This window comes from Salarias fasciatus, chromosome 1, assembly GCF_902148845.1.
Source record: "Salarias fasciatus chromosome 1, fSalaFa1.1, whole genome shotgun sequence".
Lineage (NCBI taxonomy): Eukaryota > Metazoa > Chordata > Actinopteri > Blenniiformes > Blenniidae > Salarias > Salarias fasciatus.
Window position 1 is genome coordinate 23966730 of NC_043745.1, and position 24551 is coordinate 23991280.

The 24551-nt window shown below is 41.8% G+C and overlaps 1 protein-coding gene across 1 annotated transcript in view; it reads right to left on the reverse strand.

Annotated features, from left to right (window-relative positions):
• plekha7b (pleckstrin homology domain containing, family A member 7b) overlaps positions 1–24551 on the reverse strand; it is a 54293-nt gene that overhangs the window by 890 nt on the left and 28852 nt on the right. The window contains exons 7-25 of the mRNA XM_030094425.1: positions 22799–22977; positions 20893–21303; positions 19711–20248; positions 17154–17237; positions 16051–16185; positions 15132–15200; positions 13387–13458; positions 12243–12323; positions 11929–12078; positions 10624–10725; positions 10163–10274; positions 9850–10031; positions 9185–9376; positions 8978–9095; positions 8756–8847; positions 7780–8007; positions 5937–6164; positions 4430–4563; positions 3989–4137 (exon numbers count right to left, since the gene is read on the reverse strand). Of these exons, the coding sequence (XP_029950285.1) occupies positions 3989–4137; positions 4430–4563; positions 5937–6164; positions 7780–8007; positions 8756–8847; positions 8978–9095; positions 9185–9376; positions 9850–10031; positions 10163–10274; positions 10624–10725; positions 11929–12078; positions 12243–12323; positions 13387–13458; positions 15132–15200; positions 16051–16185; positions 17154–17237; positions 19711–20248; positions 20893–21303; positions 22799–22977 (3256 nt within the window). The remainder of the gene's footprint in view (positions 1–3988; positions 4138–4429; positions 4564–5936; positions 6165–7779; positions 8008–8755; positions 8848–8977; positions 9096–9184; positions 9377–9849; positions 10032–10162; positions 10275–10623; positions 10726–11928; positions 12079–12242; positions 12324–13386; positions 13459–15131; positions 15201–16050; positions 16186–17153; positions 17238–19710; positions 20249–20892; positions 21304–22798; positions 22978–24551) is intronic.

Below are 24551 nucleotides of genomic sequence, written 5' to 3' on the forward strand. Positions count from 1 at the left end.
TGTTTCAACAATGGCTGTGCACGACTGAGAGTTGTCCTGTGGACAGACAATTGTAAGGCTGCAATGTGACAACATGTTGGGAAACTTCAAGAGATATGAATAATTTTGCAGGCCACAGCATGTTTTCATGTTTCCATGCATAGAGATACAACCTCACTCAACTTAACACACGAGTCAAACAAAGCACTTCATGTCCCTCTACAATTTACACAAGTTCAACAAAACTTTGCAGAATTTGCAGGTTTTTTTCACATTCTAGTCATGTTCATCACAACTTAAGGTAAACCTGAATATGTACGTGTGATAACATAAGAACTGGATATTCTCCATGCTGTGCATACATGGAGAAACACTCTGAAAAGGAGCCGTGAAAGACTACAAAAAAGTGATATTCATTATCGTACTAATAAGCTAGATGAGGCAATTTATGAGATGGTTTATGACAGTGCTTTATAGAAAATACGTTTTACCCACCTTCCTACACCTTCCATCAAAATTACCTTACAATTCAGGAGAACTGGCTCCATAACTCCAAAAACTGTACCTAATAAAGGACAGTAATCTGTGTGATCATAGAGGGACAAAGTGCAGTGATCTCTGCTGTATTCCGTATTTTAAACTTTACACCAAAGTCCACTTTGCATAGCAGACCTTAAAAAAATCTGCTGTGAAAATTGGGGAAATCAAAGGAATGACACAGAAGAACAAACAAACAAGCAAAAAATCATGCAAAAGCACAAAAAACTCAGAGAACAAAAATCAACTAAAGAGTAGAAAACTAAAATGTCACAATAAATAACCCCGTTTGATGTTTATAGTGCAGATATATTAACACACCGACAGGTCAAAGGTCATGTAAGAACGGGTGAATATGTTAATTCTTTTAGGATTTTTATATTTTCCTCATGTAGTCAGCAATATTTTATCTCAGATATTGACTTTTAATTAAAGGGGCGTCAAATCCACAAGTTTCCTTTGTGCATTTACAGTAGCACCAGCGATGTGAGTGAGGTTTTTTTTCTTCTTCTTTTCTTTCTGTACCGTACTGCTGCCAGGCTACAGATGGGAAGCTAATTGGTGCTGAGGAATGCAGCTGTGCAGACTAGTGAACTGTCAAGGTGCTAAATCAAACGGTGTCTCTTTTGTTAATTACACACAATGCTACAAACAGTCTTGTTCGTTTGAGCTCATTCTTCCCTCATCCATCCATAAATATTTTGGCAGCGTTACAGAAGAAAAAAAAAAAAAAAACAATTTACACACAATTATCACAGTGGGACGAGCAGACTGCCTGCAGATGTTTGTTTTGATTATAATGGGAGCAGAGGCAGGGCTTCCCTAACCTCGGCGAGACGCGTTTCCCACAATCACAACAGAGCAGCCAGCATGCGGCGAAGGTGCAAAGCGCACGGGAGCCGCCCGCTCCGGAGAATTAGCGAGGTCTCGGCAACATCGGCGCCACGGCGCACGCAGTCAGGCCTTACTTTATTCTTGGGATTACACAAATGTGTAGTGAATCCCGTTGTTTAGAGGAGAAGGAGGCGCCACAGTTACAGGAGGAAGAGGAGGAGGAGGAGGAGGAGGCGGAGGAGGAGGAGGAGGGGGCAGAGGAGGAGGAGCAGGGAGGTTAACCTGCGGCGGGACTAGGAGGAGGAGAAGGGAGGACAAAAAGGAGAGGAGGAGGAAGAAAGCATCACAGGTGGTTAATGAGCCATCACTTAATGATCACCCTGTAAGTGGAACCATAATGAAATATAAGTGAAATCATAATTCCATACGCTGATCTGAAGCCTGTTAAGTATAGTAAACATCGTACAACAAAGTATAAAGTATAGAATTTACATCGGTACAAACATGGGATCCAGGTGAAAAGTTTTATTTGCTGCTCTAAGGTCAGATTTGCACGCGTCAAAGAAAACGACAAGACAAATTCTGTCATGCAGGCAAGTGAAATCAACTTTGAGACACACAAAGTCACCAATTAGTCTGAAATGGACGGTTAGAGGAAACATCTGGAGAAAGCGCTTTCACGCACAAAGACAATATGCAAACTCTGTACAGAAGGCCTCTTGCCCAGATTCAGATTGTGAGGTTAGCACTCTCTCTCCAGTCACTACTAACCCTAAACAGGAAACCAGTAATGTAAGATAGCAGGATAAAATAGTGCAGTTCAAATATCCTGCAAAGTAAATGGCAATAAATGTAAATAATATTCAGATAATCCACTCATCCAAGAACACAGTCAGCAGTTGACCGAACATACAGAACATAGAACCCTGAGCAGGAAGGCCAAGGCCCCAAATCCCACTCTGACCCGCTTGCTCTCTGTGATGAGAGAAAATTATATTTGTAATTTTTATCCCATGTAGATATTGAAAATGTTATAAGTGATGATTAATCAGCATCATGCATTAGTTTTGTTTGGTCATCATTCTAAAATCCCCCCCCCAAAAAAAATTCTACCACTTCTTAATTTTGGCATTTTGAATTAAAATTTAGTTCATACAAAGAACATTCATTTATATCACTACTACTCAATTTTCAGTTTTTTTTTTTCTTTTTTTTTTTTGGGTAAGAAAAGCAAAGAATTACATTTCTTACAAATCCTTTTTTTCCATGAGGAAAAAAAATAAAAATAAACTGTAAATGTTTTGTCACACAGTTTGAAGATAATGCAAATAAACTTTCCTAGTAGACTCCATGAAGATAGTGTGGTTGTAGGTGTCCTGTGTTTTCATACTGCCAGTATAATCTGAAAGGAGCTAACACGAAGAAAAAGTCACTCAGAACGTAAATGGCTGCCAGGAAAATTGCCTGCTTCATTCGCGGCTGCAGGCTCACTGCGATCCGCTCGCAGCGCTGTGGTTGGCGCTTTTGTATTTTTCATCACTTGAACTTCAACCAGCGGCTTGAAAGATAAAAGCGATGAATAGATGAAGAGGAAGTTCAAATTGTGAGTCATTCATACTTTGTAAATCCATTTCCAGCACAACATTTGAGATTTGTTTCAATATTCCTGACAGGTAATTACAAAAAAAGCCAAAATTATTTATTTTCCAGAATAACGAATTCTACAATCAAAAAACACAGTTCTAATCTATACTGGATGTAATTGTAGTGACGAATACTCCAGTTTTCATGCGAGCGTTGGTGAAGTCTCTGATGCATAATACTGTGAAAAGATTCTTTTAATTTGGAGATTTAAAAGTGAAGCAGCATACCTCACTTTAACACCAAAGGGAGAGAAAGTCATTGATTCACTCTCCTTTGACAAGACGCCACCAGTTATATTCTCTGGCATTTCTCAACGCTGGAAATAATGTTATAATTGTTGACTTTGCTTCACTGTGCATATTAAGCTTCCACGCGGGCTGACAGCTTGAGTGTTACCGTGCGTGACAGATATATGTGTGCATAGGTGAGTGTGTGTGAGCAAGGCAGATCAACTGACAACCTGCTGCGGCTACGGTGAGAATTAACTCGCCTGTCTGCCGCCGAGTATGAAAGAGATGAGATGTGAGCGCAGTGTCTTTTATGCAGGTTCAGAGCCGCGTTCAAAGCGGCGGCGGCCGTATGCAGATGGAGAGGAGAGTTTGACTGGGTCATTGATCAGCACACAAAATGGCCTCATCAAGCGATTCCTCCCCTGTCTGAAAGACTTTACACGGATCGCAATTAGAGACGATCTGAGCTCCTAATAAGGAATAATGTTCGGTTATTAGGAAATGAGCAGCCCTATTGCTTGGCTTTGCACCTTAGACTCTTCTCGTCGATGTAGCATTCTTGAAAGGCTGCTTCCATCTTGTTTTCCCTCTTTAACCCAAAAGATGTCAGTTTGGTACCTGGAGGAATTTTACCTCAACTGTCAGGATGGCAACATTTTTTTTTCTTTTTTACTCTACACTTATGGAGCTAATGCGTTGAAACCTACTCCAACCTGCAGGCTCCAATGAGCACAAAGTAGTTACAAACCAGACAAATCACAGACCTGCAACGAGCTTGCTCTTGAGCGAGGCCTCGGAGGCGAGAGCGTAGGACATGGTGATGATCCTCTCCTGCTCCTGCAGCGCTGAGTCGAGAGCCACCAGCCCCACCTCCGGCTTGTCCACGGCCACTGCCGGCGCCAGGTTTTGGACGCTGGAACGAATAAAAACATCAGGATGCACCGGGAATGTGAAAAGAAACTGACTGCTGGAACAACTTGACAGTTGCTCCACTGGAGCCTTCAGTAGGGCCCTTTTTATGCAGATGAGAGATCATATAGTCAGGCAGTAGCATGTAGCCCGCCTTTTAACAATTTGGAGTCTCGGATACAAAGAGATGAAGATTTGTGAATCAGTGTGACTGATTAAGTATTCTAGTTCAGTTAGTTTGACTAAAATATTGAAACACAACCCGTTGCATTGTGCAGTTAATGAACTTTGTCTACCTGGACTTTGCCAAGATGTTTTTGATGCGCTCCACCTTCCGATGGCGGTCCTCAACCTCCTGGGGACTGAGCGGCTCCTCGGGCTCTGAGTCCACATAGCGCTCGGGGATCAACACTTTCTGTGGCTTCGATAGCTGGAAAACAAAAGCAGAGTGTGTTAACATCTTACCTAGTGGAAAATAATGTCGGAATTCGGATGAACAGACAGAGAACATCTTCAAAACAGCTGACAGATTTCGGTAATGATCAGGGTTCGACGAGCAAAAAAGACAAATGAATGGATTCTGTTATAAATATGCATTACACAGTGCAGAGTTTTCTGAAAATGAAACATACAACAAATCAATTAATGTAGATAATCTGTGTAAATGTTGCAGTGATGGCTGCTCACTGTACGGATCCAGAGCATGCAGTAGGATGTTGGTGCACAGCTGTGCCTCTCTTTCACGCACTGCAGTCAGTCTTTCAGTGACAGTTGGCATTCTTTTTTGGATCCATCATCGCACTGTTTTAAAGCTGAATTGAGGAGGAAATACCAGACTTAGTGTGATTCTCCCCACTGCTGATGATACTCATCAACTTCTTAATGCTGCTCTTATCATTTCTTACATTATGATTAAACTATTTCACACAACTAAATTAAAAAAAAAAAAGAAATCGAAAAATCTTTCGATCATTGTTGAGCTTCATGGTGCATTATGATGACCAGTTTCAAATAAATCAGCTCATAATGGGAATGAAAACTATTTTCATTTGGGACACAAGCAGGACTTAAATACAGTCACTGTAAAAAAAATAGGCAAAACAGCTTATTTTGATGTCTTTGGGTTTGCAACTTGTGCTTGGACAGCTCTTTTTTAATGAATGTATTAGTTTGCTGCATTGCTTTTCCTTCCTTAAAATAATCCAGGATGCACAGAATGTGTTTTCATTTCTAAATCCTTAACCTGGTTTAAATATTAATTCCCTTAAGAAAAAAGAAAAAGCTGAAAGTCTGCAGTCACTACCTTGTTTAACTGTGACTCCATTATAGTCATATACAGGATCAAAAAGCTGAAAATTGTGTCAACATTCAAATATTTAAAGCCTGAAACACACATGAACTAAAAATAGACTTTCAAGCAGAATGAACACCTTTTGTCCAGTAAATAAAATACCTGCATAGGTGCAGTAATTACTGATATAGATCGGGGGGTTTAATGACATGCATTTCATTAAAGGTATTTTAATTTAAGTAGTCAAGTGATTAACATTTTCAAGTAAACTAAGCAGAAAGGGAAGTAAATTATTAGGAGCAGAGTATTTTTACACTTCCTTCCAAAAAATGCCTGGAGGGTCACTCTAACAATTTTATTAGCTTTAATTTTATTAAAGAGGTTTAAAGTTTATGAGAAATTAAGTTTATTGGAATAGCTCAATAATTTATTCACATTCAATCATTTTCATTGTATTGGAGTTGCTTCTATCCTCATCAGCTGTTTCTCAGCTCAGAGAAAAGAAATCGTACCTCTTTGTTGAGATCCACGTCGTAGTCCAGCGGCTCCAGGTCGACCTCGTGAGCCGGCGGGGTCGTGACGGTGGAGCGGAAGGTCAGCCATTCGTCAGAGTGCGACCGGGGTCTCTCTTTGTGCTCGGGAGGTCTTTCCTCCCCCTGGACACTCCTAACTCCCTGAGCCTCTTCACCCTGAACAGCTCTCTCGAGCAACTGCAGGTCAAAGTCCTGCTCTCTCTTCCACTGGACAACGCACACAAGAGACATATAAACCAAGAATTGAATCACTGAGTGCTGGAAAACCTTTAGCTTTAGAAAAAAAAAAAAAAGACTTCCCCCACTTGCATTGCTAATTATTATTATTATTTTTTTTTTTTTTTTTTTTTTGGTTCCATGTATGAATGTGTGTGTGTTTGTGTGCAAAAGGCGTGAAAAGGGAAAAAAACGAGGGGCACATGCATAGATGGGTATGCATGCTCATATGAGGCTGAAAACAACACTGGAAAGACGACACAAGGACACAGAACGCTTCACTCAAACCGTCTCACCAGACCTCGTGGAACAAAACGCGTCGTGAATAAAAACATGGCAATGTGAGCTCTTCACAAAATAATGTTTATTGTTTTGCAAGCATTCACATTTGGAAATGATTCCTCTTAGAATCTATCAAAAGCAGATATAAAACGCTGAGCAGGCATTGAACCTACGCTGTGATATGAGAGGGAGGTCAGAAACATCGGCGGTGTTCAAATTAAATGCTTCCCCCGGCGTAGAGACGGGGATCAGCTAAATGGGTCAACAACAGGCTCCGATCCTGAAACACCGATTTCATCTCTACACTGGAGGTTTAAGCACTGCAGCAAGAAAAAGTCCTATGATGAGGTTGAGATGAGTGGAATTAAATAGGTATTGCTCAGTGTTTTGGTCATTAGAAAATGAGAAGGCACTTTCACTCTCTCTCTTTCATTCGCTCACGTGTCAATAGATCGGTTTGGGACAGCAGCAAGAGATTGAGGAACAGAAGATTTTTAGCGTTTGAATGAGAAAAGACGGGAAGCGACGGGAAGGTGACGTCTGACAACGCAAAATACTTGGGAGTGAAGTTTAAGAAGTGAACCACAGCCGAGACAGATCAGTGAGGAAAGGTTACGAAGGGATGGAGAAAAGTAACACTGGGGTCTAATGAAGGAATGAATGGATGGATGGATGGATGAGTGTGAGGAGTGGACAACATCAAATGTCTTTGAGGTAATTAGTGTGTTATGTTTTAGTTAGTAAGACGTATTATTCAAGAATTTCCACAATAAAAAAATACGAATTTTATGTAAATATCATCATTCCCATTTCCACAGTCGTTTCAGTTCACACTGTTAATGCAGCAGTTCATAAAGCACAAACTGGAATTCATATCATTGCATGACTTTTTTTTTTTCCCCCAGAAATGACATTTCCACATGTCTGAGTGGGACAAACAGATGTTGATGAAAAAAAAAAAAAAATTCAAAAAATGGCTACAGGTTGCTGAGCCACATCTGTTTTCATATGCATTGTATGTTGGATAGCTGTTATTCACAATTAAAACAATTACTATTATTATATAATTCGTTAAAGCTGTGCTTTTACTGTCTGACCACTAGTTGAAAATATGAGCAGTCAAGTTAGAGATATACTTCTGAAACAAGGTGCATAAAAAAAAAAGCACAGTTAGACTGAATTATCTGAGCGGTGTGATAACAGCAACTTGGACGCAACCGAGTCATAGATTATGTATAGGATGCGTTTCTGCGATCAGTCGCCACACTCTGTTGGGATGTCGTCATGCATGAGAGTGACGTGTGAAGCTGATCTAGTAACATACTGATCCCAGGTCGGCTGAGAGCGGGCGGGACGAGGAGGAGGAGGAGGAGCGCGGCGACGAAGAGGCGTGGCGATCTCCGTGACTCAGGGTGCGCTTGCGCTGGCGGACGAGGGCCTTCTGGTGCCTCTTCATCCTCTCCAGCTGCTCGTCGGCGCTCATCTTCCCTCTCTGCTGCTGCGCCGCCGGGTCCCCGGAGTACAGACGCTCCAAGGCACTTTTTGGTCTCTCCTGAGAGGAGTGGGAGGAAAGAGAGTTGACAACAAGAGCAAAAGGTGCTGCAGGAGGCAGGGGATTAAAAGAAAATCAAAACAAACCTCACCAGGGGGTAAACGCATACTTAATGCGAAAAAAAGAGGGAAATACAAACACAGTATCCACAGATTCTACAAATCCAGCAAGTTTTTGGGACGATTAAGCCCCAAAAATGAAGAAGCGATATGGTTGGTTGGTTAACAGGATAACTCAAAAACATAGAAAGATTGATTTTTATAAAAATGTGCACAGGGCTATAAGAGAAGAGTTAATGTGCGATGAGATGCAGATCGTATTCTTGGGAGATGGAGAAATGACCTTCCAAAGAACATTAATATCTATAATGTAATTTTCACATTTAAGCTGTATTAAATACCAAAAAAAAGAGAAATACTTTAACATCATATTGCATTATTGTTTCTGACATTCTGCTCACACAGCTAAATAATATTAATTATCCTGACTTCACAAACAGTAATAACACTGTTCAACTAACATGCATCCGTCATCACCATCTTCTTCCATTTGAAACATTTTCTGGGTGTTGTGCTCATTTCAGCAGACTATTAAACACTTTTTGAAAAAACAAAATTAGGTTCTCCTTACTGAAAAGTCTTGAGTACTGATCTTACATCCTGCATCTATTTCCTTCAGAGTTTTACTGTCATAATCTCAAATCAGATGTCTATTTATTCCTTTCATTTCACTGGATTCTGAGGATCACCTTCCCGCCGGCGGCTGAGGTGGTTCTTCGGAGGGTCACGTAGGAGGTGATGCTCGATGACTGATTTACTCTGAGAGAGGATCCAGCCACACCTGAAGGAACGTCAACAAGTAGTTAAAAACTGCTCTCAACGAGCAAGCTAAAAACTCTTCATCTCTGTGAAAGCGACAGTGGGAAAATGTGAGCAGACGTTTGCTGTAACTAAACATCTGGCTCCCCTACCTCTGCTTGGTAACGTCTGATAGCCTCCGTCGTGCCCCGATGCTCCAACACTGCTGTGGCTGGCTCCGTCTCCAGCGCCCATGAGCTCTGGGTCACTCAGGAAAGGCCTCAGTTCCACCTGCGATACGCGGACAGATCAGATCCGAACCAAGCTAAAATTCACATATTTTAGAAAAAAACTAAATCAAGCCGATGTGCCGGACGCACCCTACTGTCTCCGTTTGTGAACTGGCCGATCTCTCGGTCCCTCTTGCGTTCGTCGGACTGTCGTTTGAGGCCACGTACAGAGGTGTGTCTGATGACCGTGGTCTCTCGGGGCAACGGAGGCACGGCAGGAGGATGCTCGTCAGGACTGTACAGCTGAGGTAGAGGAGGTCTCGGAGGCACGTCTTCCTCACTCTGCACACAGAACAACTGCACACAGTTAAACCTCAGAGGTCGGGAAGAAGCACCCGCTTCACAGTTCGTCTGAAAGGAACAGTTCTTTTTAAAATACCACAAGACCAGTGAGTAGGAAGCAGAATATTGCTATCAAGAATTATTATTGGCAGAAAATTCTCAAAGTTTCACTTCACTGCAAGCTGAATGTATTTTTTCAGTTTTGGAATACTGCTAAAAACTATGTGGTAAAAATGGCACGAAAGTGACAATTCTTAGTTTAATTAAGACTTGGGGAAAGAAAAGTGTAGTTTTGATGAAAATAAACACAGTGACAATGGGAAAAACTTAAGGTTGCTCTGAGTTTTGATCATTTTTCAATAAAAACCTAAAGCGATTTGGTACTCAGATGAAGCTTGTAAATAAGAAAAATAACTTTCAGCATACCTACGCAGCCCAGCTGAAGTTCACCTCTGCAGCTTAAGGTTACTCACCCATTTAATCCCGCTGATGATGGTGGAGTGGTGCAATGGCTGCTGTCTGGGACTGGAGCAAAGGGTGGGGGTGTGGCTGCTGGGACTGTGCTGCTGCTGAGACAGTCTCATTTCCATAGCAGACGGGCTCCCAGACACAGAAGGCACTGACGACACCGACACTGAAGGCACAAATTTCCTCTCTGGGGAATTTCATGTATACGGACAAACGTACACAGAGAGCTGAACACGAAGCTTTAATAATAAGATGCTGATACGCTGCAGCGCTGAGTCAGCAGACATCTGCTGTGTTCTCACTCAGCCTCAGTCTCACCTGGGTTCGTAACGGAGGAGATAGTGACTTTGTAGTTGGCTTTACTGGTGCTGAGGCCTGCGATGACATCCTCGATCCTCCACAGCTCTTTTCTGATCTGGACTTTTTCTTGCTACTCACAGACACACGAACACAGGACACACACACACACATACACATTTTCTGACAGCTGTTTAACATTATTCCTTCCAACATATATCTTTACTTTCCAAATGATCAAAACTGCTCCGTCACTATTGGACCAACTTTAACTTGTTTAAATGAGTACTCCTACTTTTCAATGTTTTTTTTTCCCCCCCCCCACTCTTATTATTTGGGCCAAAGAAGCAAAATGTATATTTTCAATCACAAATCAGCTACAAATAATGATCTGCTTCTGTGTTTGTCCTTCAAACGATTCCTTCATACGTCCATCCAGTGAAACTGAGAGACTGCTGACAGATAATCACTGAGCCAGGCACCTGAGAGAGATCGCCGCGGTTCATCTGTCCCTGCAGGGCCGACTTCAACCAGTCCACGTCTCTCTCCAGCCGACTGTACTCGTTCCAGGCGTTCTCCATCTCCTGAACATGACATAACACACTCCACTGTACAATCCCCTCTCAGAAATACCTCTCAGATGCTCTGCTTAACTCGTGAAGTAAAATGTTGATGAAGGAGACTCACAGTCGCACGGAATGATAATGATATAAGATATAAGGATGTAATGCAGACAAAATAAATGTAATGCAATAAAAACAGATCACAACTGCTTGTTTTATTACAAAAACACTGGATATTTTGCAGCGAAAAGGTGTGAGCAAAGACTTAATCATGCAAGTATCACTCTGAAAGTGTTGACAGGTGGCGGCACAGCTTCACTTCGGTCGTAAACTAGACAGATGCTTGATTCATCCTCATGGGGAAATTGACAAACCAATGGACGTGACTGCCACATTACACCGCTCTATACATGGACTGGAAGCAGTCTGAACTTCAGTGTTTATCTTAAGGACAACATACAGACCGTGACGACCGGGAATCAAACCTGTAACTTCCTGATCAAAGGTCAACCACTCTACCAACCGAGCCACAGCCACCCAAAATACACTTATTTGAGCATCTTTGTCTGATCTTCTATGTGTAGATGTAGATGTTCTTCCCCCCATGGGGTTAAAATAATTCATCAGAATGGGGGTAGCGTCGACCAGAGGGGGGGTCTGCCTCTAAATCCCTCCCAGCCAATTCCGCCCTGCATACTGGACACTGAGATGATCTGAATACTAACTAGTGCCTGAAAATGTCTTTAACACACTCTGCTGCTAATACATGTGTTATTTTCTGTATAATTTAGTGGTTGATTTATAAAAGGCTTCTTTTTTATTTTTTTTTTCGTCTAAAAATAAAGTTGTTTTTTTGATGTAAATGAAAATTTAGGACGAAAAACCTTTTGTCTGAGAGACACTGTAACATGTTTCTGTATGGTTAAGTTTCTTTGCAGCCTTGGGTTTGTCCCTGAACACTCATTTCGATCCTGACAGTCAACCTGAAACATCGTGCCAGTTGCAGATACCATCAAAGGGGAACAACTAAAAATAGACTACATCTTGTTTCCATTCGATGAAAAACCTGCAGTGACATAATGCCGTCTGATTTGTTCAGTGTGGAGTGCCTCAATTCAAAGGTTAAACGCATTTTATCCAGAAATAGGACACGGTATATGTGAATAAGGAACAGGCTGTAATTTCTGCAGTGACTGTAATGAAGCTGAGCAGCTTAGGTCTTACTGTGGAAACTTGGGAGATTTCAGCTCTGATGTGGACCACATCCTCTTGTAGCAATTTCTGCTGATAGGCGATTTTCTCAGCATGAGCCGGCTGATCTCTGTACTCCTCCATCTGCTGGTGGGAAACGTCCAGCACAGACTCCAGCTTGTCCTACATTGGGACATGAAAGTCGCGGTCAGCCTTCGCAGACCACAGGCCGACACTCACATTTAAATACCGCTTTAAATGAAGATTTTATATATATATATATATATATATATATATATATATATATATATATATATATATATATATATATATATATATATGAGCACCTTGTCATCCTTCAAAGTGCGTATCCTCTCCTCCAACTCCTGTAAAATCTTGTCTTGTTCACACAGTCGACTTAATTTCACCTAAAAGGATGAAAAATAAAAATGCAGTGAATCATTTGTTTTTTGCATTTGTAGTAATATCTTGTTTTTCTTTTTTAAACATAAATATACAGGCACTATTTCATACAGCATGTGATTTCACGAGGTTCACTATTCTTCTCTCCGTTTGACTATGTTCTGGATAGATAAGAAGAATCAATCATTGACTGTAGTCTTTGCTGTCTGTCAATAAGATTCATCTGCCTAAAAGCCCCAAGGAGTTCTTCTCATCAGCACAGTGGGAGATATCAAAAGGCTCACACTCTCCAGTGTGCGGGCAAAAATCTGGTAATAGCCATTATGAGCAATCATAATCAAAAATCCATATTTTCAAATTCACTTTTGGAGAAAAACCGTGTTTACTGAGAGTGACAGATTTGTTTTCCCAGAAATGGGTTATGTGTTTATGAAAACAACATAAGACTGCCTAGTTCACAGTCTTTCTCACACAGTGTATTTTTCTCTCAGATCTATTTATCATTCTGTTCAATTAATAATTAAGCTGTTTTTATTTTTGCTGCCACATATTGTTGTTTTTAATTGCATGAAATATTCATTGTTCAGACAAATTTACTGGCAATTTCTTATAAATTGTTAAAACGGAACAATGCTAATGATGAAAAGCCAGGACATCCATCTTATTTACCTCCATTCAGCAGAAAACAAAGCATGAGAAACGCGCGATCAGGAAAATCAAACTGAAAAATTTAACAGCTCCTCATCTAAAAACTCCCATTACATGTATTTTTCCCTTTAAATTGCAGGGAGGAAAATAAAAGCTGTGGTCGACGCTCTCAAGCCCTCACTGTGCAGAGTGGATGCGTGTCCCCACAGTGTTGCAATGCACATACGATCCCTTCCCTCTGCAGCCTCTGTTTACCATAGCTTAAGAACACACACACACACACACACACAGATAACCACACTAGAACACACAGCCAAGTCAGAATAAAGTCAGCTCCTCTCTGTAGCGGATTGTCAGAATTTGGAAACATGCATCTTAAAGAAAGAGGGCAGAGTCCTGGAAATGTAATCATTGACTTACATCTGCGTCACTTTCTGCTATTTTCACTGGCCTTGATGGTCTTTCCTTTTTCAAACTGTCACGTCCAGTAACCTGAAATTTATGAGTCACAAATGAAATTAAATGCTTAATCACCTAATGCTGTATGACATATACGTATGTTTAGAATAATCTCTTCAACTGCCGGATAATCTTAACTACTTCAACATCCAACATGCTGTCAGTCAGGTCGAGCTACATTATGCAAAAAAGAAAAAAAAAACATGAGCTTATATAACAAAACCTTGAGCAAAAGCATTTCTGCAGCTAAACTTACTGGATCTCTGCATCAGGGAAAAACCTGAAACTTCAAAAACTGCTTTTAAAGGCAACAAACAACTAAGACCTTTAACTGAACGACAGAAGAGGGAGATTATTCCAGATCTTATGTCTTACAAACAACTGGATGTAGACAAATGGTGGCGCTATCAATAAATGATTCTTCACTGTGAAAGCTACACTGTCATGAAATTCAAGGCCTCAAAGTACATTAAATGTGGTTTGTACAGTTCAGATTACAAGTATTTAGGACTGTGTTTCACTGCTACAAAATTGATTCCACTGAATCTTTTCTTTATTATTGACTAGAACGTGTGGGTCCACTCTCTAGAAGATATTCACAATTATTATGATATATGTGTTCGTACATAAAAAGCTCTACTGACTACTGAATATCACAAATAGTGAGAAAAACGATCACTAAGTCAAAAAGTCTTCCAGGGAAATACTACACATTTTTTTTAAATATAGCCTATTTATCCTGCTGACATGACTATCTGCCCATGTATGTCAGCTAAAGCCATTTTTGTATATTTCCTAAAACTGCTTCTTCTTATATTCTTCATAAGAAAAGAAAGAGGAAGCTTTCAAACATTCAATACAGTCCAGATTCCTCATTCACATGCAAGAAGGCCGTGTAGCATCACACTGTTCCTCCATTCATTTCGAGTCTCATAATCGTGCTGGAGGGTCGAACAGAGCATGAACAGATAAAAAGATTCAAGTGCAAAAAAATCCTGCATCATTTCCAAAGATGCATCACACTCCATTTGAAAAACAGCCAGATGATCTGTCTGCCTGTCTTCTTGTGCACAATGTTCTGACACGGCAGCAAAATTCCAAACTGGTGTTGGGTCATCACCAGGCTTGGTTAGGCAACACAATCCAGATGTTTTGTTAATGCAGTGTGATGTTAACCGTGTAAATCAATAAGTGTCACGTGCTTTGCACTGGTGTTCATGCACCGCTGTGCTGTAGCCAGCCAAATGAACAAACAGCAGTAAAACATTAAATATGCACTTCACTAGTGGGAATTGCAGAACTCTCCTCAGAGTCAATGTTGCATTATGAAGAGGTAAGGTAACACAACTGTACGACCCCACCAGTGAAAAGCACGATGACAAAGTGAACATCAGAATTTCAATTTAACTGTGAAGCCAGCTATTGCACTCACATTACACATTTTACACTGGATTCATTTGATCATTAATGCAAAACAAAAGTCCTTTTATACTCAAATGGATCATTTCAAAAGAGACTACGCACTAAAATACACTGTAATACAATCATAAAGAGACAGCAGAGAACACAGTGCAGAACAGAGAAAAGACAGGGGGGGAAAAAAAGGAAACAGGGAAGCAGGTGTTGGAGGCAGCAGCAGGAGAACAAGATTGCAGTCCAGAGAGGGGAGAAGGAGAAAATGATGAAAGGGATAAAGTGGCATTTACTTTGTTGGGGCCCACCTTCAGATCTAGATACTCCAGGTCCTTCTTCAGTTGTATGTAAGTATCATCAGCCTTTAAATGAGCAGTGGAGACATAAATCACTTGAAATGAAGCTACAAAGGATAATGGCTGACCAGATGACTCCTGAAGACTTTATTTGCGGTTCAAGCTTTTGCAAACAGAATTTTAATTAGCCTGCACTCAATTACAGTGTGCTCCTACCTCTGTATCTGTATCCACAGTCTGTAAAACCAAACTCTAATTAAGCAACGGCGTCCTTCTTGAACAGCTTTAACGTCTCATGTTTGACCTCAAATGCAACTGAGCAACACAGGCCTTGTGCACGACATGTGGTCAAACAGAGCGCGTGGGAAATGGTCGGAGAATGGTTGGATGTTGAAAAGTTGGTGGGGTTGTCATTGCTGAGCACCACTGCAGCTTAGAGAAACCTTTTTTTTTTCTTCTTCACAGCCTCGAAGGAAAGACCGAGGCCTGATGGCTGCTTCAGAATGATAACACCAAGAACGGAAGCGACTATCAGAGCGAACAGAAATGTAGATATTAATCTGTTGCATTCTACTGTTGTGAAAGATCCTACATCGGAACAAACGGGGGGAGGTTTAAAAAAACAGGCACAGTCGACAGGCAACATGCTTTCGATGTGGCATGTTAGTTTTTAACACATGGCTCCGGCAGCATTGTCAGGCTTTGATGAGTGACACTCGCCATGGAGAGATCAATGTACAGATAGAAGTACATGCCAAAATGGTTGAATCGACGCGACCATCAAGCAGTACTGACAGTCTGTCAGAGTGGCGGGGGAGTGATGTATGGGATTGGCGTTGGGGGAGAGAGGAGGACCACGATGCACTGGAAGGGGGGATGCAGAGTGCTGCATTAGGGAAGTATGAGGGTCCCTGACCTGCATGCTGGGGCCCAGAAGGCCGTTGTGCTGGTGGTGCTGCAGGTGAGCGAACGCACTGCCGGGGCTATGCACGCTAGCCATCTTGGCCTGATGCCTCCGCAGCTGAATGAGGAGCAGAGTCAGCTCCTCTGGCTGTAGCCAAGCCCAGGTTTAGGGGGCCAGAGGCCAGCGAAAGCACAGAAGGATGAGAGAGCATATTTGATAACCATCTGGGCCATACAGCAGCTGAGAGAGCCAAATGACTGAAAGGCCACTTTACTGCTGCTGCTCTTAATGTCCTCATAATGATGTAAAGTATAAAGGCCAGAGCTGCACTGCAGAGATTGTCATATGAGGGTTGACTGAGTGTCCTATAAAGAAAAAACGTCCCTGCTGAACTCTGGTTACTATCAGATGCCAGAGGTTTTCAAAGTGTGGGGTGACCCTCCCCGGGGGGGCAGCAGAGAGCTGCAGGAGCCGAGAACAATCAGAGGCTCAGGAGAATGGCTGTGCCCGATATGAAGTCTTTTAACTTTTAATCTGTCAGAAGAAATTGTTAATTATGATAAGAATAAAAAAGTGGAATCTATAATTACTACTTATTTAAGTAAAAGAACAATTTTCATAGATAAATTCATTTTATATTTAATAGAGACAAAGGTTATATAAGGGCCTTTCATGGAAAATCGCAGAGGATAACAGTGACAACACAATATTATGTCTAAAAAAATTGATAATTCAAATGAAAAGCTTTTAATTTCCACAGGAAGAGCTTTCTGCTTCTTACTGCCTGTGGATCCCAACTTGACCCCTCCCAAGTCCGGCATTAAACCAAATATCATTGCTGGTGGTTTTGGGGGCTCTGTGTAAATCTCTGTGGGGGGGCTGACCCACCCACACTTTGAAAGAAAAAAAAAAAATCACCCTGTCATCAGAAGAAACATCAACCAGGTACACAAAGTTCTAGAAAATCTCTCCAGCTCCGGTTTCTCCAGATGAACAAGATTTTAACAATTTTGGACTGAATTGCTGTCCAGATTTTGCTGAAGTTAATAAAACATTTCAAAATACCATAAAACAATCAACTGAACTGAAAGTGAAGTATCTGCAGAGGATCGTACCGTTTTTCCATGCAGGCTGGGAGCGCTGACGGTGTGTGTGATGTAGCCCATGGCTGGCACAGACCGTCTCTCTATCTGGGAGGTCTGTGGAGAAAAGTAATTCTTTGTTTTGTTATTACAGATCTTCTAGAATTCAGATCGACCAGAATGTGTAATTCTTGAAGTGATCTTGTTGAAAAGTGAGTTAGAGAGATCGCTGCATCAACGCTGTATTAAAGTTAAACCACTGCCTCCAAGTATGAAAACAAACTTGACTACACAGCAGATTTATTTTTTTTTTCATCCACCCTTTTCTCCCTTACATGACTCTTATTGGAAACAAGGTGTGCCCTGAGTTCGAGATGCTACGGGGCTTGGGAAAATTTGACGTTTTTGCTTAACACACAGAATTAGCGAAAACCAGGCCCACTACAGAACATTAAAAGGACACAAACAACAAGAGATTTAATTAACTACACATAAATTATACTAAACCTGCTTTCTTAAAATAACATTTGTTTGCTACCAGCAAGAGAAGCACTGTAAGCCATTCCCTTTGAGATTCCCATGCCACAATTTTTTTGCTGTATAATAGGTTTTTTATTTAAATGCAAGATCAGAAGAAAGAGACCGCTGCTGATGTTTGAGATAGAGTGGAGATGTTTATAGGGTGCTGAGGAGCCCTGGGCAAATTGGATTAGCTGCTAATAAAACATACTTTCTTAATGATATTCCACAGAGGCAGACGCCTCTCTTTCACTTAAACGCACTCCAGCCAGAGAGCACCATCAGCTCAAAGATGCTGGGTGCTCCAAAACTAAGTTCAGCGCCGATTAAATTGAGTTCCCATAAACACGGTTTCCTCGAATCGCCTTGCAGAGTCACTGTGGCTACCTTTGTTAAAAATGCCTTTTTCTTGGAGATAACAGGACTTCCCTTCGCTTGGTGTCCCACAGCGGTGGTGGCACTGCCGCCGTTTGAGGACAGGTGGAGGAGAAACTCAAACCACCCGTGGAGGAGGCCTCACTGGAGACATTCACACGAGCTGACTGAAGTCCGAGCCTTGTCATGCTACTCGTGTAAATCTTCCCACGATGCCTTCTGGAGCAAACAGCATGCTCCGAGTCAACATCAACAGATAGCTCACATCCACCATCCTGAGCCCGACCTTGAATGGCAGGCCGTCGGTCTGTGTGTGTGTGTGTGTGTGTGTGTGTGTGTGTGTGTGTGTGTGTGTGTGTGTGTGTTGGTTTTACAGAAACGGCATCTGAGCAACAGCACATAAATATTAAAGGACTGTACATACATCTCAGCGCTCTCCAGTTCAGACTCCATATTCCAAATTGTCACAACACTTTTCCACGTTAACGACACTGATCCAAACATCCAAAACACACTGGTAGATAATGTTGGTTGAACAGGAATTTCTGTCGTTTCTTAATGTGACTTGATCATCTATTGACTCTTTAGCTAAATCTATACCTTCACATCTATTAGAGCACGCTGCAGGGGTGAAGCACGCTGACATTAACCAACTGAAAGGCTAACCATCCATCAGCCTCATGTTTTGTCCACGTGGGTTTGTGTGTGCAGTATGGGTCCGATCACTACCCCATTGACATTAACTCGAAGACTATTAGTCAAAATGTCAGAAGACGTGTTGTGAAAGTACCGGTAATCAGCTCTTCTGCCTGTTTGTCATTTTTGTTTGACTTTAAATGGAAATGTTTGAAAGACGAATGAGTCAGTCTCCTGAAAATCTGAGGACTGATTGTTATACCACTGCAAGTTGATTATCTACTAATGGATCGATTGTTAACTCCACAGCAACCAAACAACGTCCAAATCCTCGTGCATGTGATGATACATTTTGTCCACCACCACGCTGGCAAATGGCTGCCAGTTAAAATGAAAACTGTTCTCCAGAGTGCAGTTTTGTGTCATCCAGACGTTACTGAGCCGGCGGGCCTCCGTTTTGTACTCGCACTGTTAAAAGGGATGAGTCACATCGGCTATGTGCATGAAAATGAATGACACATGATAAATAAATATCCATTAATTCAGCAGGATAAATTCCCCGTTGGTTTGAGGCTTCTCGTGGTGTTTGTTGATACTGATAAAAACATAAAACTAGACCAGCATTATTATTTATCTTTCTTTTAAAAACGGAATGAGATTAAGAAAATCAGTAAACCAGTATTTGCATTTTCCAAATTTATGAGTTATACTAATTTATGGCTCCACTGGGATGACCTACAACTGGACCGGGCTGTATGTCTGCTAACCTACACTACAGTATGTAATAATTATGACCTGATTAACATGTGAAACTGAAAGAAAACACCAAAGGAATTTTTTCAAAGATTATTCATTAAATATAGTATTTTTTTGAATCTGAATGTTTTTATTTCATCTGAAAGCTTCATCGGGAGAAACATAAACATTCTTTTATAATTTATATTATGACAGTAAAGTAAATGATCCAAGTTATTTTTAGCTGTTTTGCTTGGCGACTGTTAGCAACAAGTAAACCAACAATAATAAAACTGCCTCCTCTCCCGGTCCTGAGACGCCGTACCTGGGAAAGATGGGCGCAGAGGTGTCCGGGGGAGCTGGACCTTGTGCTGTCCCCTGGCGCCGCCTCGTCCAGCGGCCGCACTGTGCGCCTGTCTGAAGGCGTGTGCGGCCTGCGAGGAGACAGGGGTTTGAAGGAGGGCACTGACGGTGGGACCTCGCAGGGCGACGGGGGGACGGATATGGATCGTGGCATCTCCACGGTAACCCTGAAGGATGAGGAGTCCGTGAAATTGGGGCCGGTGTATATGGGGGCCGTGGGGCTGCCGTGGCGGAACTGCTGCCGCTGCTGCCACTCGTACAGCTGCCACACCATCCCCTCCTTGGTGGCCATCCGCTCGTCGGTGGACATCCGGAAGTGGCTGAGCCTGTCGTGGGCGTACTTATAGTCACTGGGTAGGTTGCACGTTGCTGGGGGGGAGCTGCCGCCAGATGGGAGGCGGGGAGACTTTGGCATTGACTGATAGGTGACGTCGGGCGTGCTGGCTTTGGGCTTGAGGGGGGGCGTCCGTCGAGGGAGGTTATACTCTGCAGAGGGAGCACTGCGACGGAAAAACACACAGAACCACGAGGTCCACTTGAAAAATCTGGCACACAACTGAGAAACACTAAAGAACACTTTAATTGCTCTAATCTGACAAAGGATAATTAACTGGTTGCAGTATGTTGGTGCGTTGTTCCACTCGTTCTTTCATTAGAGGTCATGTTGTAGCACAGACAAAACTGAACGGCAGATGGCAATAATGTTCACGGCTGAGAAGCCAATGATGCCCAGTTTACTACCTCATAATGGTGTTTATGGATGTATATTTCCTTCAGAAATTATGAGCTTTTGCTCAAATTACTCTCAAGAGCAGTACTGACTACATTTCTGATTGCGCATTTCTGAAGAAAATGTCTATTTTCAGGATCTCCTGTAATTTTGGGACTGAGACTTAGTTATAGTTGTGGATGTCTGTGTTAAAAAGTTAATATTATCATTGTACTGGTCCCGTTCAGTCAAGATCAGGCTGTGCTGAATGTGGGCCCTGAAATAAAATGCGATGTTCATGCACTTCCAATATACGATTCGCCACTTCAGCCACTAGAGGGAGACATCTACTCAAGGATTTTTCCTCATCAATTATCCTGTTGAGGCTGAGAAGTGGTGGCAACTCAAACTGACAGTAAAAACTTAAAGACCGACCTTTTAGGTGGATCCCCTTTCTGAACCTTGACCCAATGCTCCACCTGAGCCAGCGTATTCTTCCTCTGAACGTGCTTCTCTGTGTCCATCCGAGAAACAAAGCCCCTCTGGTAGACCAGGTTTCCGTTTTGCTCTGGCGGGAGAGCCACTTGGATTACAGTCTGGTGTCCATTCTTGAGTGCGGCACCATTGACGGCAGCATCCGGAGACAGTCTCTCTCCTCGTTCCTGCGGGACTGACTGGCTGGGCTTCACCTGGATCTCTAATCCGTACCTCCCCTCATCGCCATGAGCCAGTCTGATACCGTTATCCTGAGGTTCCTCTCTGTCTGTCCTGGGATTCTGGTTGATGTGGATGTGGTTTGTCTGTGGGACTGCCTGCTGTGTAGCTTTGTCTGGCTTCTCCACCTCCCTGCCAAAAATGTAAAGAGTACAGTTGAAGTATTAAATATTCAGACAGATACTAAAATTAAATAAAAGCAGAAGATCTGCACTGGAATGTAGAAACACCTTATATTAAAATTTCTAACACTGCAGTTAGCCGACACCTGATTCCAGCTCTTCGCCATAATTACCAATGAAGTGCAGCACTATGAATGAAAAGTGGAATTACATTAGACAGAGAGCACAATGGACACTTCAATGAAACGAACACGGAGTTAATTTCCCAGTCCGTGTTTCAGACACGCACGTCCATATGGTGAGAATCATTACTGAGGTTCTCGCAGAACAAATCCAGGCCGTATGGAGTTATTCATTACATCTCCACCGACACCTGCTGAGATTGTTCTGCAGAGAGAGAAAAAAAAAAGAATAATGGAGAACTTGCTGGAGGCTGAAAAAGGTGAAGCAAATCCTGTAAGAAAGTAAATGGTTGTCATTTTTTTTTCTTCCTCAAGTACCTTTTTGTCACTCTTACTAATGGGTTTATATGACAGGAAATGGAGTTTCCCCACTAAGGAAACTATGCATTTACTTATCTGACACTGTTATTATGTCATTTAAATATTCAAAACCCTCATTTATGTGAATATTACTGATTTCTAAACAAATGACTGAATCTGAGGAGATAAAATATATAATGAGGAATAGCTATAAAAAGACTATATTACTGGTGTTGCTGTGGTAAAGGGCAAATGCTGGAATAAATGTGCTGCTATGATGTTATCTATGTTCCTTCCATTGTAGTGCATTTCCTTCAATGTTCTATTTCAAGGGCGAGTCAAAGACTGCACAAAAGAAATTGTGGGAGCACTGGCAGATATTGCTCTGTAGGTGGCGTCATTGCATAGATCATTTACAAAAAATGGAAACAAGCATTTAATCTAAGATGTATTTATAGTGCAGGTACCACAAATACAATATGCACAGAGAACTAGAACATCCAAAAGGTTTTTTTTTTTTTTTTCCTTTGTGTAAAATAAAATTAAAGTATGCTCACTTATCTTCCTTAAACCTCATGATTATGGCTTTAACCTCAACTGGCAGCTGGCTAGGTGTGATAATGGACAAGCTGAGTACAGCAAACCATCCATCTTTCTAAAAAGCTTTATCCAAATTAGGCTTGTGGGGAGTAATGCAAACAAAGATGCAGTAGTGAAACCTGCACAAGACGACTGCAGGCATTTCAGTGGCCCTGCACATACAGACTGGGCTGGACCTGCTGCGAAAGGTTCTTCAAAAAAATGTAAAAAGCAAATAAATAAAAAATACTTCATTGATACTGACGCAGCTGCTTGTTCAGCACTGCGCTCCAAAAACCACTGCAGATACCTGAAAACATAAGCAGTGGCAAAATCAGGGACTCTGGTTTGGTTTGTGATATAATCTGCAGACAGTGGCTGCTGTGCCTTGTGGAATAGGATGGTAATACGCAAGATAATGCTGCGCTGTAGTCCAAGACAAACCTCTTTATAGTGTGACTCTGCTGCATCAGCGCAGCCTGGTTCATGGCCCGGATCCAGCCATTCATGTCCTCCTGTGTGTCCGCACTGAAGAAATATGTCCGCATCCCCGAGTGTTCAGCCTGAGAGCCAATCACAGAGTTCTTATTGTAAATGTAGGAGCGCATTCCTGTATGGCTCGCCTATCAGAGAGAGGGAGAGAGGGAGGGAGAGAGAGAGAGAGAGAGGTGAGAAAACAGGAGGAAGCTGCCAGAGATGCTGAGATGTGAACAACTGTGTTTTCTTGCTCACTGACAGCTGTCAGAAAAGTGAAGTTTACTGCAAAATTTCACTGAGAGGGAGGAAGCAAAGATCTGCAGCCGACAAAAGGGAAATATTTTGTTCTTTCTGGCGAGAAACAAAATACGAAACACAGGTCACATTTTCCCAAAGTTAAAAAAAAAAGCAACTGAAATCTCTTTAGCACACAAAACAGCAGCAAGGAAGGAAAATAATATAAGTTTTGTTTGAATACGCATAGACAATCACACACCACACATACTGTATCTTATCTTTTGTGACTCTAACAACTTCTAAGGCGATTAAATACTGCAGAAATCCAGCAAACCCTAACTTTCACAACCAAATATACCACAGCATTGCTTCACTCAGTATAATTCTGCAGTTTCAGATCATTTTGTGACCTATTCTGTAGTTCTGTTAGTTTTCCTCATAAAAAAATTTACCTTTTCATTTCAGAGCTGCAAAATGTATTTGGAACAAATCTGAAAATACAGGATTTAACCATAACATTTGCTGTAATTCCTATAAGAATCACTTACAACACATTAAACACACTGTGGACAGAATGTGATTGTAGATGTTACTGATATCATACCTGTGAAAGAACAGAACCTGACATGAATGTTATTATTTGTAATTACAGTTAGCATTGTTAGGAACTAATCTCACAGCATTATACTTATAAGAACTCCATACAAGTTTTAAGTTTTTCATTAATTTAAGTTTTATACAGTTTTGCCATATAGGATACTCACCAGCCAATTAAATACCATACTTTAGTGCCTCTCAAGAGAACCAAACACTGCATAAAAAATGCAATAAGAGAATCACATGAAAGACCGGTTTTAATGTCGTATTGTATCACAACATAAAATGAATGCATGAGCATCAAGGGATGGATGGCTGATGAAACACAATGAAATTAGACAATACTGTGAGAAAAAAATGGCGGGGACCCTGCCACCCCTTTCTCTCATGATGGTAAAAATGTGACAAGTGATAAATAAGCAGCGTCAGAAGACAAATACCAGAACCACTGACCGCACAGTGTGTATTGTTGCCTTATTGTGGATTTATATAGAGTGCCTGCCAAATAGATGACAGACTTTTCACTTTTCAGCATCGATGTGCGTGTTAAACAGCTGTCCCCATTTCCCAATATTAAGTTCACTTTTCCATGACTGGCAGTATTTTGCGGTCTGGCATTGTCCATGGATGACCTGTCTGTTCATGGTGAGGCTAAAACGCACATTTTGACATGTGCAGTCAGCAGCGAGCAGCGAGACATTGGCAGATGAGTGGAGGATGGTGTCCCACTGATGAGGCTAAAGTGAAATCAAATACCTATTCATGCAAGACAGGAAGCCTGTGTGATGCAGGACCGCCGCCCACAGAGAACAGTACTCACTCCGCCCACGCAAACACACCCGGTCACAATGGGAAGCAATTGACCAACAGGGAATGAGAGAAACAC